This window comes from Toxotes jaculatrix, chromosome 20 (assembly GCF_017976425.1).
Source record: "Toxotes jaculatrix isolate fToxJac2 chromosome 20, fToxJac2.pri, whole genome shotgun sequence".
NCBI classification, from domain to species: domain Eukaryota; kingdom Metazoa; phylum Chordata; class Actinopteri; family Toxotidae; genus Toxotes; species Toxotes jaculatrix.
The window spans coordinates 6,768,785-6,782,862 of NC_054413.1; the positions used below are offsets into that span (position 1 = coordinate 6,768,785).

Consider the following 14,078-nt stretch of genomic DNA (forward strand, 5'->3'; position numbering starts at 1 on the left):
TCAGGGCACCACAACTGCTGTCAGCTCTGTGTTTGAACAGCACCTCTGCAGAGACAGCTGCTGAGACATCTTGAGAATCTCCATGACATTTAGCAAAAACAGAGGGGATTCAGTGATATGTAGACGGAAAGCCGTCACTGGTAGTCGAGTATTTTGGTCGGGGTTACACAGCAGTGTGCCAGGTGCACAAGCCATCTTTTGGCCAAGGCTTGATGTTCACGGTCTCAGTGAGCGGCGGGTAGTCTCACCTGCCCTGGTTGTGGTGCCACAAGCCTGGCACAGACTGAACAACACCAGACTGGAGGTCAGCCAGAGTGAGGTTTAATGAGACTGAAGCCACACCAAAGGCTGGCGTATCTGTCCTCACTTCAGAGCACCTGTGCCACACTGTCAGTGTGATGAGAGCTAAAGTTGCCCCAAAACAGTCCCTCTTCCTGTAATTACTCTTTGTTATCACACAAATAATTTTCCTTCCTGAAACATTTTAGATATCTGTTTTTGTCTGAGCTGAAATGCCTTGAATGTGGATACGGTGATGGTGCCATTCAGTTTTGATCAACAACACTGAAATATTTCTTAATTGGCTCTAATCACAGGAATGTAACTCCTGTGTGTGTTGGGCTAAAAACAACTGAGGACGGCTGGTGATTGAAATAAAATATATTTTAACATCCAAGCAAAATCATTATACATGTGGAGAGTTGATTACAGAGGGGTTGGGTGTTGCTGCTTGCCATGAGTGCAAGAAGACACCTTTTGCTCTTCTAAAAGAAGCAGAAGAGAAAGTCAGAGTTGCGTACAAACACGTCTGCAGCTACCATGGCCAGTAAATAGAGCGGTTACCAAAGCTAAACCTGTCGATGAGGTGGACTTTAGAAGGAAGATAGAGAGAAGGGGAGCCCAAGGGTGATGCTTGGCCCCTAGCAGAACAATTTACACGTTAAAAGGCTGGTTTCAATAAGAATTTGCCTTGGATGAGGTCGGACAGATCTGGAATACACCATCTACACCAACAGCCTCATCTGCTATTGTCTACTAAGTCTGTCCCGTTCCCACCCTCATTCTTAAGGAGTCAACTTCATGATGTGAGTCAGAGTTGTAACAATGTGCTATAAACTATGTGCCATAATTAGTTAAAAACAGACGTAGATTTAAAAAAAAAATGAGTCGGACGGAAGAATCGTTAGAGGAATAAAAGGGATGTTTTGACGCGTAAAAATGGAGGGTGCAGTAAGGGCGCACAGTGAATGCCCTGCATAGACATTAGTGCATGTTTATTTCTAAGTTTTAGTAAAGTTTGACAGAGTTTGAGTCCTGTCAAACCAAGATGTAAGTCAAGTTATATGTGTTGAGCTTTCTTTAGACGTTGATTTACCAAAATGGAATGAAACGTCTCCAAAGTCATTTTCGTGCGTACGTTCACGTTGTCACGTTTTCCAAAGGGAAACTATGTTAGAAACTGTTTCGAATTAAAAATCCACCAATGTAACAAATAGCACAGTAAGTAAACTTGTCGTTATCTTTATTTATTAATCTGGTGGATAGGGGGTCACGTCAAATTCATCCAGCGCAGGCGTGCGCAGTGCGCGTCCATGAGCAGTTTTTATTCTCCTGGGTATTGCATTCTGTGCGGAAAGTTCCTCCAGACGCACTTCAATTACCGCACGCACACACACACATACACACACACACTGAAATCACTTCAGCTACACTGCTTCAGATTTGAGCTCAGCACTGAGCAAGTGCTCCTGTCTGTCCTGCCTTTCCTGTGAAATCTGGAAAATGGGAGGGTTAAAAAAAACGGTATATAATTGATGTTTTCCCATGGAACTGCCCCTCCTCCCGCAACACAGGCTAACCCTCAGGTGGAAGAAATCTTTTAAGATTTTTTTGTGGGATAACATCAGGAGGGTTTGTCTAGACTAGCCAATCACGTCCCTCCGCTGCTATAGATCGGTGCTATAATACAAAGCAGTAAAAGCGGTCGCCTCACACAAGCGGCTGCAGCTCGACTAGAGATCCCGTGGCTTTTAATTCCCTCACTACTTTTTTTTAACCCTCCTTCGATGTGCCCCGTTATTACCATTTGTCTGAGGCGTTCATTTCCGCACCTGCCACGGTAGAGACCAGGCGAAGGCGAAGTAGAGGAGGAGACAAGGACATTGCGAGAGCCGGGAGAGGCAGACGGTAGAGATAGCAGCGGCGACTCGTTTGAGATCTTAAAGGACAAAAATGCTGCTCTGGACCAGAATCGTATTGGTCGGTCTCATCTGCTTGTCCTTGGTGTCCTCTGGGATGGGATGCGGACCGGGCAGGGGCTACGGCAGGAGAAGACACCCGAAGAAGCTGACACCTCTTGCGTACAAGCAGTTCATCCCCAACGTGGCGGAGAAGACCCTCGGGGCAAGCGGCAGATACGAAGGCAAGATCACAAGAAACTCCGAGCGATTTAAAGAACTGACTCCCAATTATAACACAGACATCATATTCAAGGATGAGGAGAACACCGGTGCCGACAGGCTAATGACTCAGGTAAGGAGACAGAATAACCTTTTTCCCCCCACTGCCCGTCTCCTAACGCACCATCACTGCGCACTGCAACAACCTCCTTGTCAGACTGATTGCGCACCTTAAGTGAAGTCTGTTTTACCCGCTGCTGAACTCTTCACACTGAGCCTTTTAACTTCACTGTAAAAGCAGATGCGCTTAATGCACCAGCATGGGAGTTTTCAAAGGCTGCAGGCTTGAGGCGAATGTAGAAATCCAGCTGGAGAAGTAATGTGCAGGCGGACAGTCAGGACACTCGGCCTTCATGATTGTGACAGTGTATTTAAAATATTAATGTGCCCCTCTCCTCATATCTATATTTGTATCTCTGTGAAACAGTGTTTGTTGCCTTATAGGCGCACATCCATGCTACCTTACATTTCGTGAAGACGTTCAGGATTTGTGGTATATTGAAGCTTTACGTTACAGCTTGTTTAAAGCGCCTTTTCTTTATTCCAGCCCTGGGGATGCGCACCGCTTCTAACAGCCGGGCTTATTCAGGCATGGCGTGGCTCATTCAGACATTTTCTCGCACTGGCTGCTGTAATTTGGCTTTTCGCATGGTGTGCACCAGTGCGTGAAAACAGTGACATTTCTTTGAGAGTGTTGAGGACTTCATAAATGGGTGGGACTCGGTCAATTCTAGGAGCAAGGCGCACAGGGGTGATGGTGCCTTTTACAAATGCGCTTGCATGGAAGATGACATCTTTTTTTAAATACTCCATCCTCATGTAGGCAGTTAGTTATCAAAGCTCATAGCTCGTTCAGTACAGATAAGATGAGGCTAACAATACATCGGAGAGATGTAGCCTTGATTTCTCTCCGGGCTGCAGGATGCCGCGTCTCTTCAGCATGACTTTTAGCACTCAGATGCTGGTGAATTATTAAAAGCGCTTGGGTGATATTGGCTCAGTAATAATAAAATGCCGGTGGTTGATGGTGGTGGTGGTGCTGGTGGTGATGACGCCGGGCGCGCGCCGGAGTCCCTGAACCCGTGCCTCGCACCATGCATGAGCACGAGCTCCGATGAAATATTCACTGTGCGTGCAGTCTCGGCGTCCCTCTCGGCCCTCCCCACATCCCCTCTCTCATAAACCTATAGGTTCTCATACACGCAGATCATGAAATTACAGGCGCGTGGGGATGTGATGTGGGGTTCAGGGACGCCCCCCACCCGCAATAGGCTTCCTCGTGGAGGTTCCAGGGTCTCCACAAAAAAAGAGGAACGGCTTCATTTCACTCTTTTTCTGAGGATTTCTGAGAATGTAGCGAAACGTGTCTTCATTAAGGCTTTCAGAGTAAAACGCCCCACCTGCTGTATAAACAGTTGTGTTGGCAGGACCGTATTAAATCATACAAACGAGGTGGGAAATCCTCTGAGAAACGATTTCATCTATTTTGGGAGCCTTTAAATAACATTTTAGGAGTTGCCTCCTGTTTTAAAGATTTATATTTTTGAAAAAAAATCTCTATCGCTGTTCATCATCCGTTTTCCATTCAGCATCCGAGCGCTTAAAGAGAACACAACAACCGACTCCAAGTGTGAAATGTACATGAAAGGGCTTTTAGGCACCCCTGACTGGGCCTGAGACGCAATTTGAACTTATGACCTTTGGTCAGCGGGAGGCCACAGTAAGTTAAAACAGGTGATATTGTACTTATCGTACGTGCCATTGCAAAGCCATCAAATTAAAGAATGTACATTCAAAAGAGAGAGGCTGAGGCTGTTTTCTAGACTTCTCTGACAAAGGCATAAGCATTATCACATGGGGATTTACGCTGTGCCAACAGTCTTTGCGCTGTTCCACGCTTTACGCATGAATCCGGTGGGCTTTTACGCACGGAGTTTTACGCACGAATAGAGTAAACTTTCCTCGCTATCTTGTGTTGTAGAAAATAGATGCTGTATTCATCACGAAACAAGACACGTGCTTGATGTTGGTCCCCTCGGTTTGTGCAATAAATGTATTGATCAATCAACTCACTAAGGTCTAGTCAAGACTATAATACTTGACACTTGGAGGAGCGCTTGAACAAGCACCTACTCCCTTAAGTATTAAGGCACAGCTCACTCCCAGGAAAGCTGCCAATAGAGGTGCTTTACAGACATTTACAGATGGTGTTTCCGGGAGTGGCGGGGCCTAAAGTGAGAAGGGGCATCAGTTTGGAGGCTGAGCTGCAAAAAATATCCATCATATCCTCAAATCAACGCTGGAGTTTAAGTGAGAGAGGACAGTTTGTCTCAGAATAAGTAGAAATGTTCTTGTGGAGCAGTGAGACTACCCAGTCTCCTAAATTACACTTATTTCCCGTTAAAGTCCCACTTGTTTCAAGATTATTTTTCCAGAAAGCAGAATAAGGTGCTGAGTAGATTTTGTGACGAGAAAATGACTTAATAAAACGAATGACTTGATTTGCCTTGCGGAATCACGTCATCCACACCGACACACGTTCATTTGAACATTTAAGAAAAGCTTCAATACGAGATCAAAATGCTTTTAAGAGTGGATTGTTTTTGGCCGTGTACCACTGTTAGGAAGCCTGCGGTCCCTGCCCACAGTGCAAACGAGTCGGAAAAGAGATGAGCTGGCGGCTTGTTTGCACTGACAGGTAGCTGATAAGTGTTTCCTCTAACCAAATCATTTGTGAAAAGATTAAGAGGGAGGCTGTTGAACAACTTTACCCCGAGCACAAAGCGCCGGTCCGGGGCGCCCTGCTGGGCTTCACGGTGGCTGAGCAGAATTTGGCTTGATTTGCGGCACACGACCTAATGAATTAATAAATAGGTTAAGCTTTACGGCTCTTGACTCCGACAAACCCACTCAGAATGTGGGAGGTTTTTTAGGGAGCTGTTTTTTATTCAACACATTCTACAAGTGTGATATCCCCATAAAACAGCCACTGATATATGAGGAATCTCTTTTTTGTTTTCTTTTTTGTTATACGAGTTTTTGGGTCTGTGTGAACATTCTTGCTTCAGGACACAGAAGGGAAAAGGACAGTGGGTCACACATAGACGCCTCTCTGTGCGCCCATACCATCCCTGGATATTTCACAAGTCTGTCAGTCAGCAGCCAAAACACCACGACTTAAGGAGGCATGTCACGTTTCCAAGACTTTGCAGGAGAAGAATAATGAAAGTTTCCCTCCGCGGTTGGACTGAAAAGACTCTTTGTGGTGTTTTATTTGACATATTGGTTGAGTGTTGAGAATAGTTGTCTTGGAGAAGGCCAAGCATCTTCATTGGGAGAGCGCGCAGAGGTTGGGGTGCGACGATTTATTTATAGGACAAACTCCAGATATTTTAAGGTTTCAGCTGCTCTTGAAGATCATCTTCATATCATCTGCATATCAATTATTTATTCAAAGAAAACAGACAAGTTGCAACCAACAAAGGACTCGCTCATTTCATGGCCTAATACAAACTCATGAATTTATCATGCATGCATGCATGTTGTCTTCAATGCAACACTTTTTTTTTTGATAGAAAGGGACGCAGCTCGCACCTCTCCAAGACCAAAGACCCATATGTTATAGGCCAGTGAAGCGAATGCGGTGCCTTATCAATATTTCATCAGCAGCTTTCTTATCCGAGATGTGCCCTCTGACGCTGCTGCTCACACTGAGAAATGCAAGCTCACATTCTGGATCAGGGCTGCAGCTCAGTCCCTGTGTTTCACCTCAGCTGAGAGGAATCAGGGGCGTCAGGTGGGGATGGAGAGGCGTGGGCGAGGCCCCAGTGAGCCCAGATGTGATTCTTAATTGTCATTATGATATAATAGACAGAAGAGATCAAGCAAACTGGCCACGAATCTGTAGGAAAGGTATTTTCCTGAGGGGAAATACAAGGACAAACTTCTATGTTTGTCGCATGCGGTCTAATATTTTATTTCTCTGACCAAAAGATGACATATTTGTAGAGAGTTATGAGCACCTGCTAGTCTTGGCAACAAACGTGTCAATATAAAAAAGGCTTTCGAGACAGATGCTATTCTAAACTCGGACTTAGTCGCAATTTACGCCCCAGGACAGATCTATGACCCAATCTACGACACAACAGGCGACTAATTGATCCATTTCTCCTTCCCGCAGAGATGTAAAGACAAGCTGAACTCGCTGGCCATCTCAGTGATGAACCAGTGGCCCGGGGTAAAGCTGCGGGTCACCGAGGGCTGGGACGAGGACGGACACCACTTTGAGGAGTCTCTTCACTACGAGGGCAGGGCCGTGGACATCACCACTTCAGACAGAGACAAGAGCAAATACGGCACTCTGTCCAGGCTGGCAGTGGAAGCCGGATTCGACTGGGTCTATTACGAATCCAAAGCCCACATTCACTGCTCTGTGAAAGCAGGTATGACTAGGAGACGGGAGGAAAACCACCTTGTTGTACCTTTGGAAAATCTGTCATGCGCACCGTGATGCTGGCTGTGTAGGACAAAAAGACCAAATCTATCACCAGAGCTCATTTTCCGTCAGGTGCGATTGTAATCATCTAAAAGAGCAGGTGCAGCTCAAGGAAACTGCAGCTTTATCTTATAGAAAAGCTTGTAGTTTGGTCTGTTTGTCAGAAAAAGTCAAACAGATTAGATGTAACGAAGTTAACAGAGTCCAGAAATAGAGAAAACGAAGGTGATGCTCGTCAGGCATGGATCAAGGCAAGTGTCCAAAAAAAAAAAAAAGATTTCACTGACCAACATTTACAAGCTCAAAGAAACTAAACGTGAGATAAAATGTGTTTTCAAATCTGAACAATACATTTTTGCCCATGTAAGGTCGCCAATAAATCACACATTATTGTTCAATCAACGATTAATACCAAGGAACGCGCTCTCAGTATTTATCTGATGAGGAAACCGAAGCGCAGAAACCAAATGATAATTTTAAGCAGATTTTTGGTGTACGAAACTGTAAATATATATTTCCATGAATGATGTATGGGCACATCCCAGCCTGTGGCGTTATGAGCATTTCCCATGCAGCTTATTTCTTGATCTTACATCGCCCCACACTGTCTCCTGGTGGGAACCACGGCCATAATCTAACAAGGCTCCTCGGTGTGACCTAGAAAAGCAAATCATTTTGTTCTGTGGATTTCTGAACACCAGCTGCAACCAAAAATAAGACGCTGCAAGTTGTGTTGTTAGCTCTAAATTAGGTAACAATTTGGATTTGATCATATAGGGGATAAACAAAAAAAAACTTGCCTGTTAACCTCTTTTTTAGCATCTTATTTGTCCTAGCTTTGATATTGAATTTTTCAATTTTAAGACTTTTATTGTGGGTCACTTTAGGCTGCAATAAGCTTCCTCTTAGGCCTTCACTAAGCAGTAGGACACCTACGGGGCTTAGAAAATATTTCTTCACACTGATTGATGAACCATGGCACTTTTTCTTTGCTCAGACCTTATTGATAAATCCCTTATTTCTCATGCAGCACACACGTTTTGAGATCACAGTATGGGCCAGGCCGACGTGTCATTAGGGGTCATGCGACTTTACCAAAAGGATTTGGCTGAACAATGTTGAATTGGTTGGGGTAAATCTGGTTTTCAGTTGTCACCTTATTTCATGCTCAGGAATCTTAAAAGAAGATTAAAAGCCTCAAATTCTGAGTAGGAAACCCCCTTTTCTGTGTGTAGGACAGTGTGATCCTAGAGACTGGTATGTGAAGAGCTCCACCAAGGCCAAAATTATTGTCATCAAGACTGACAACAAAGCAGGGAGAGGTGGTAGAAAGAGGGGACATTGATGTTGCACAACAGAAAGCATTTAAGAGTCCGGGCCCTCATTTAAATTCAAATCTACAACTGGAGAGGCTTGGAAAAGTGGCTCCACTGGGTAAATAGTAGTTGTGAGTCGCCTATTTGTGTGAATTGTCACATAGAGGTTTCTGCACCTGAGTAAATATGGGAAGAGTAGCTGGGAAAGGCGTAAGTGTTCTTTACCGAGAGTAGCTCGATCCACAAGCTGATTTAGAATATCAATGCCTGCTCTTTATTGGGTTTTTTAATTAAGAATAGATGAGCCAAAGGCTTTCATTTTTTTTTTCTCGTCTCAGACAACGTGGGCCAAGCCAATACGCATTTGGCATGGGGGAGCCGACAGGCATCATTATGCAAAATGCATATGGCCCACCACGATGTGAGGAGGCAGGAAAAAATACAAATACCAGCAAAAAAAAGGGAAGGTTCCTGAATGGGTTTTTGAATGGGGCGGTGGTCTGAACTGTATTGAGCGCGATCTATTATCATTTAAGTCAAAAAGTATTTAAATATTTCCGCTTTAAGACACTGCAAGTGTTTTTAAAATACATTTACTGCACCATGATGGGCTCTGCCATTTTGGAGGACTTAATAATCATTTTTTTGGGTGGTGTAAAACCGTATGATTTGGAAAGATTTAATTTTTTTTAACACCGTAATCTTTTATTTTGACAGAAAACTCAGTGGCAGCAAAATCAGGTGGCTGCTTCCCAGGGTCCTCCACCGTCACCCTGCAGGATGGCACCAAGAAGGCGGTCAAAGACCTCCAAAGCGGCGACAAGGTGCTGGCAGCAGATGAGGATGGAAAGCCGATTTACACCGACTTCATCATGTTCATAGACCAAGACTCGACGACCAGGAGGCTCTTCTACGTGATCGAAACCGACCTGGGCCAGAAAATCACCCTGACCGCCGCGCACCTCCTCTTCGTCGGCCACGACAACTACACGGAGAAGGCGGACAAGCGGATGTCGGCAATCTTCGCCAGCCAAGTCCAGCGTGGACAAAAGGTGTTCGTCTTTGACGCCGAGCGAAGTCGACTCCAGCCTGTGACCGTAAAACGGATTTACACACAAGAGCACGAGGGCTCCTTTGCGCCGATGACCGTGCAGGGGACCGTTGTGGTGGACCAGGTCCTTGCGTCTTGTTACGCAGCGATCGAAGACCACGACCTGGCGCACTGGGCCCTGGCACCTGTCAGGCTCGCCCACTGGGTGTCCTCGTTGCTTTTCAGTTCCCAGCCTCAAGGTAGTGCACAGAGCGACGGAGTGCACTGGTACTCCAAGATCCTTTATCAATTAGGAACATGGCTCTTGGACAGCCACTCGATCCATCCACTTGGGATGTCAGTATACCCCAGTTGAAACCTCTACTACAGGAGCAGAGCGGGACTTAAATGTAGGACACACGAACTATTCAGTAGATTAAAAAATAAAATAATAATAATAATTAAAAAAAAAACAAAAAAAAAAAAAAAAAAACGAACAGACAGACAAGACAAAAGGCCCCAGCGGAGTTGGGATATTTATTTCAGTGACTTTTCCAAGATGTGTCCCCTTTCAAAGAATGAATGGAGCCTTAAAAAGTTTCTCTTTGAATAATTTATTCTCATGTGAACTCGTTGCTGTCACACAAATGGATTCTGAAACGGTTGTGGGCAGCAAATTGTGCATAATCTATTTTTGTATATCTCAAATGCAAAAAAAAAAAGGAAGAAAAAAATGAAGAAAAAAAGAAAAAAGAAAAAAGAAAAAAAAATAGCGCAAAGAGAAAGAAGACCATGTAGAAAGGAGCTAACTTTGACAGGTTGTAATGTTCATATGTGCATATATGTGCAACTGACTGTTATATTTTGGGGAGAACAAACTTCGCGGGGTTCCATAAATTATATTTTTATACACAGAATTGTAAATTAGATTTTGACAGATCGCTACCGAATCACATTTCGTTATTTGAAATAGTGTAAGATATGAGAATATATTTTAATTTAAATACAGTAGTTGGGAAAGTATTGGAAAATCTTGTACTGCTTGGTTTATTAAGAATTTTATTATTTTGGAAACTGTTCGTTTAAGTTGTCGGAGAGGGACAGATATTCTGCCTCATGTCTGCATTCTCTTGCATTTTTCTTTTGTGTGTTTCTATTTTTTTTTTCCTGTTTTCTTCTGAGAAAAATATTAAATGCAGATTCTGACAATTCAGTAACAGTTAAAGTAGTACTGAAACGGTTTCGTTAAATAAATTAATAAGTAACTCCTGTAAATGTACTAAAATGTATTTTTCTTTTCATATTTTGTAATAGGGAAATAGTTTTATAGAAATGACCTGCGGCAGATGCACAGTTTGGATAGTCTATATAGCCAGACCATACCAGTTAACTTTCATAACAGGGCGATGTGTCAAAAATGTCTAGAGTTTATTATTTATATGTTTATTACAAAATGAGATAAAGAAAATCTTCAAACTTGCAGTTGTTACATGTCTTTGTCTGAATGAGCTTCACAGGAAACACCAAGAGGAACCTTTGAGCGATATGAAGAGATATTTTACAGCCATATTAAGGTGTTAAATTAGTTGTTAGAACAGCTAATCTTTAAATACATCAGCTTTAGGCTTGTATTTACATCTCCCCGTTGGTTTAACTATGCTTTATAATGAACAAAGCGTGAATTTTAGGCGGCTATAGTTCAAGTTGTTTTTTGTTTTTGTTTTTTTGCATGGCAACTGAATGAGTGCATCCCACTGGGAAAGCCAGCAAACAATTTCGCCCTGTTTGCCAGATCTTACAAAATGGCGAAAATATTGCGCTTTGAACTACCTTTTGCATGCTTGTGAAATGTTGAGAGTCCACGTCAAATTTAACGAGGTTTGCCCTCCGCAAATAGCTCCTAACCTGCAGACAAATTAAACACAAGTGTGTTTGTTGGCCCTAAATCTGCTTCTCGGTGTCTGCTGGTCTGAGGTCAGATTGCTCCATCAGTGACTGACAGTCGGGTCCAAAAGAAGAAACCCAGTCATTGTAGTCTAAATCACAGCTCAGCCAAACATTTGTTAGTCTTAACAAATCGCTATAATCCTCCAATATTTTCATAAGGTCTTGTAGTGTGCATGTAGCACTTAATAGTTTGGTTGTAGTGATGCGTTTTGGTCCTCTTCAGGTGTGCTTTGGTATTGTTACACTACATTATCTCTCTGACATCAGCTACAGCATCAGCTCATCCCAGCTGCCTTAAGTTGTGCAAGTGCGACACCGTGTGGTCAATCACAGGTAGTGCTGCCTGGAAATGGCTCAAAAATCATTGTACAGATGGAAAAAGTTTTATAAGACAACGAATACACTCAGAGGAAGAAAGGAGCATAATCTGCTATTTAGGTTCACTAGTATATAAATAAATGTAGTGGACTATCGAAGGGGACATACAACAAACTGCAGTGGCTCCCGCCTTTGGTTCTTAAGGACTTAAGTTTGATGCTTCAAACAAAATAACTCAACAGGTCTAGAAAGAAGCAGATTCGAGTGGAGTTATGACATATTTCAAAATGCAAATAAGTAATGGGAATCTTTTATAGTTTTTCGATTATAAAAAAAAAAAATCACAAAAATGATAAAAGCCGTCTTCCACCCAGACGTATCAAAGGTAAAAGGGGGGCCACTGAACACTGTTGCAACATGAGCAGGAATTCCATTTCCTTCTCCCACATTGTGTTTTGTTGTTGATACTGTGAGGTGGAAACTTTGGGGAGGGACAAAGTGGCCCATCTCTCCCAGAGCTGTGACCTTGGGTCCCTGACAGATACAAAAGCGTCCGTGCAGGGCAGCATTCCTCAGAGCAGGTAAACAGAGCCTCCTCTAATCCCTCAGGGGGCCCTCAGTCTGCTGGTGCTCAACAACGGCTTTTACAAATGTTGACATTTGCAAACATGAACAGTCTGGCATTCTGGAAAACAAAACTCCCTGTTTCTAAGAGAGTTCTGCAAACGTTAGTGCTTCGTTCTCTCCAGACAACATTTACTCCTCTGTTGCAGCAGGCAGCATCGTTCAAGACCTCAGTGGTAAGTCGAGAGGGAGAAGAAAATCCACAAGGATCTGATCCTTAACAAACTATCACACCTTTACTACTGCCTCCTCCCTTACTGTCAATGAACTGAAACAGAGCTGAAGCATTTAAAACAGACAAATTACACACATGTAGATTTTGGAGATAAGCGCATGATAGATGAACAGACAGATTACTGATACAGCAGACAGAAAATAGATCCGGAGACACAAACTTTGTACATTACTATAGATTTTTCACCAGAACAAAGTGAAAAAAATCAGGATTACTATCAATGAGTACTATTTCAAGACCTTCCCTGTTGGTCCTGAGATACCATGCCAGTGAAGAGAAGTCGCGAACAGTCAATACTTCATTTTAAGGGTTCACCAAACCAAAAAGGTTGGAAACCAAAGCTTTGACAACAGCCATTCCAGTCCAAGCATCTACTTCAGACTAAAGGTTGTTGCTTTGATCTGAACTCCACAAAGTGCCAACAACTCACAGTTTCACAAAGAAAACAAAATCTGTGCCAAAGTGTATGTCAGAAAGTTTATTTTCGTTCAGTTTCCGGTATCATGTTTAACATATTCCACTTCTTTCTTACAAAATCGTTTTTCCTCTTTACAAAAACCACAGTTTACAGTATCAGAACGACTTTCACAGCGATTTAAGAATATTGCAGAATAAGACATAATTATTCATGATACATCAGTCTGAAGGATGAAAACACACGACAAGATGTTTCGTCAGTTTCAGTCAAAGCTCAATAGGTTGGACTTTCAGTGATTAATTAGTGCACCACACTGTTGGAGATGAGGAAACCACTGTCGTGTCTCTTTCAAAATCCAACCAAACAATGAATGTCAAGAAGCTGGGATGACCTTTGGTGCAGTGAAAGCCACAAAGCGGCTTTAGAGTTACGTGTCTGCTCTGTGAACCCGGCTGTTGTCACAGAGATGGAAACCTCCAGCCACTGGGCTAACAAACAATGGTAATCCAGGTGGGCCACCCTGCTCGATACAGAAGTCTTAAGTTCATTCAACAACGGCAGCATCAAGGAAAGGATGAGTAACTGTAAAAATATATGCAAGCTGGAAGAACAGCGATGGCAGGAAAAGCAGTAATGGGAGGAAATGTGGCGGGCGCCAACAGTCTGAATGCAGCAACATCTATTTAGTGAGGAAGTAAGTTCAAGTAAAGTCTTCATCCCAAGGCCGCAGGCTGTATTGCTGTAAAAAAAAAAAAAAAACAAAAAAAAAAAAACCAAAGCGTGAAGTGAGTGAGTTAAGGCAGGAAAAGTGATAAAGCAGCTTCATGGATAAAGCTGGTAAACAGCTCCTCCGACCAGTGTGCTGTTGAAAAATGAATGCATTAATCCCACCACTTTTTTGGATGATGACGTGACAACTGAGGTCACACAAAGTGTGTTTTCATAAGACAAAATCTAAATAGTGTCATTCCAAACAAAAAACAAACAAACATCTGTGCAGCTACAACCTCAAACACCACAAGTGTTGGACCATACCAGTGGTTTTGCATGCTTCGGCTCAACCCATTTATATCTCTTATGTAATCAATACTTAGTCAATACAAATAAGACTTTTGCATTAATGGCTGCATTAAGAGTAACAGATTTAGGCCATTTTACTAAAAGATAAATACAAAGCAAATTAGAAAGTAAATAAATATAAAAACTCCAGGTCATTTGACAAAACTTAATGCTGCA

General features: G+C 42.9%; 1 protein-coding gene across 1 annotated transcript; it reads left to right on the forward strand.

Annotated features, from left to right (window-relative positions):
* The first annotated feature begins 1,897 nt into the window (after nucleotides 1-1,897).
* On the forward strand, nucleotides 1,898-10,782 carry shha (sonic hedgehog signaling molecule a). Its single transcript, XM_041066262.1, has 3 exons — nucleotides 1,898-2,532; nucleotides 6,640-6,901; nucleotides 8,988-10,782. Exons 1-3 carry the CDS (start codon nucleotides 2,233-2,235, stop codon nucleotides 9,674-9,676), a joined length of 1,251 nt encoding a protein of 416 aa, XP_040922196.1. The 5' UTR covers nucleotides 1,898-2,232; the 3' UTR covers nucleotides 9,677-10,782.
* Nucleotides 10,783-14,078: the final 3,296 nt, after the last annotated feature.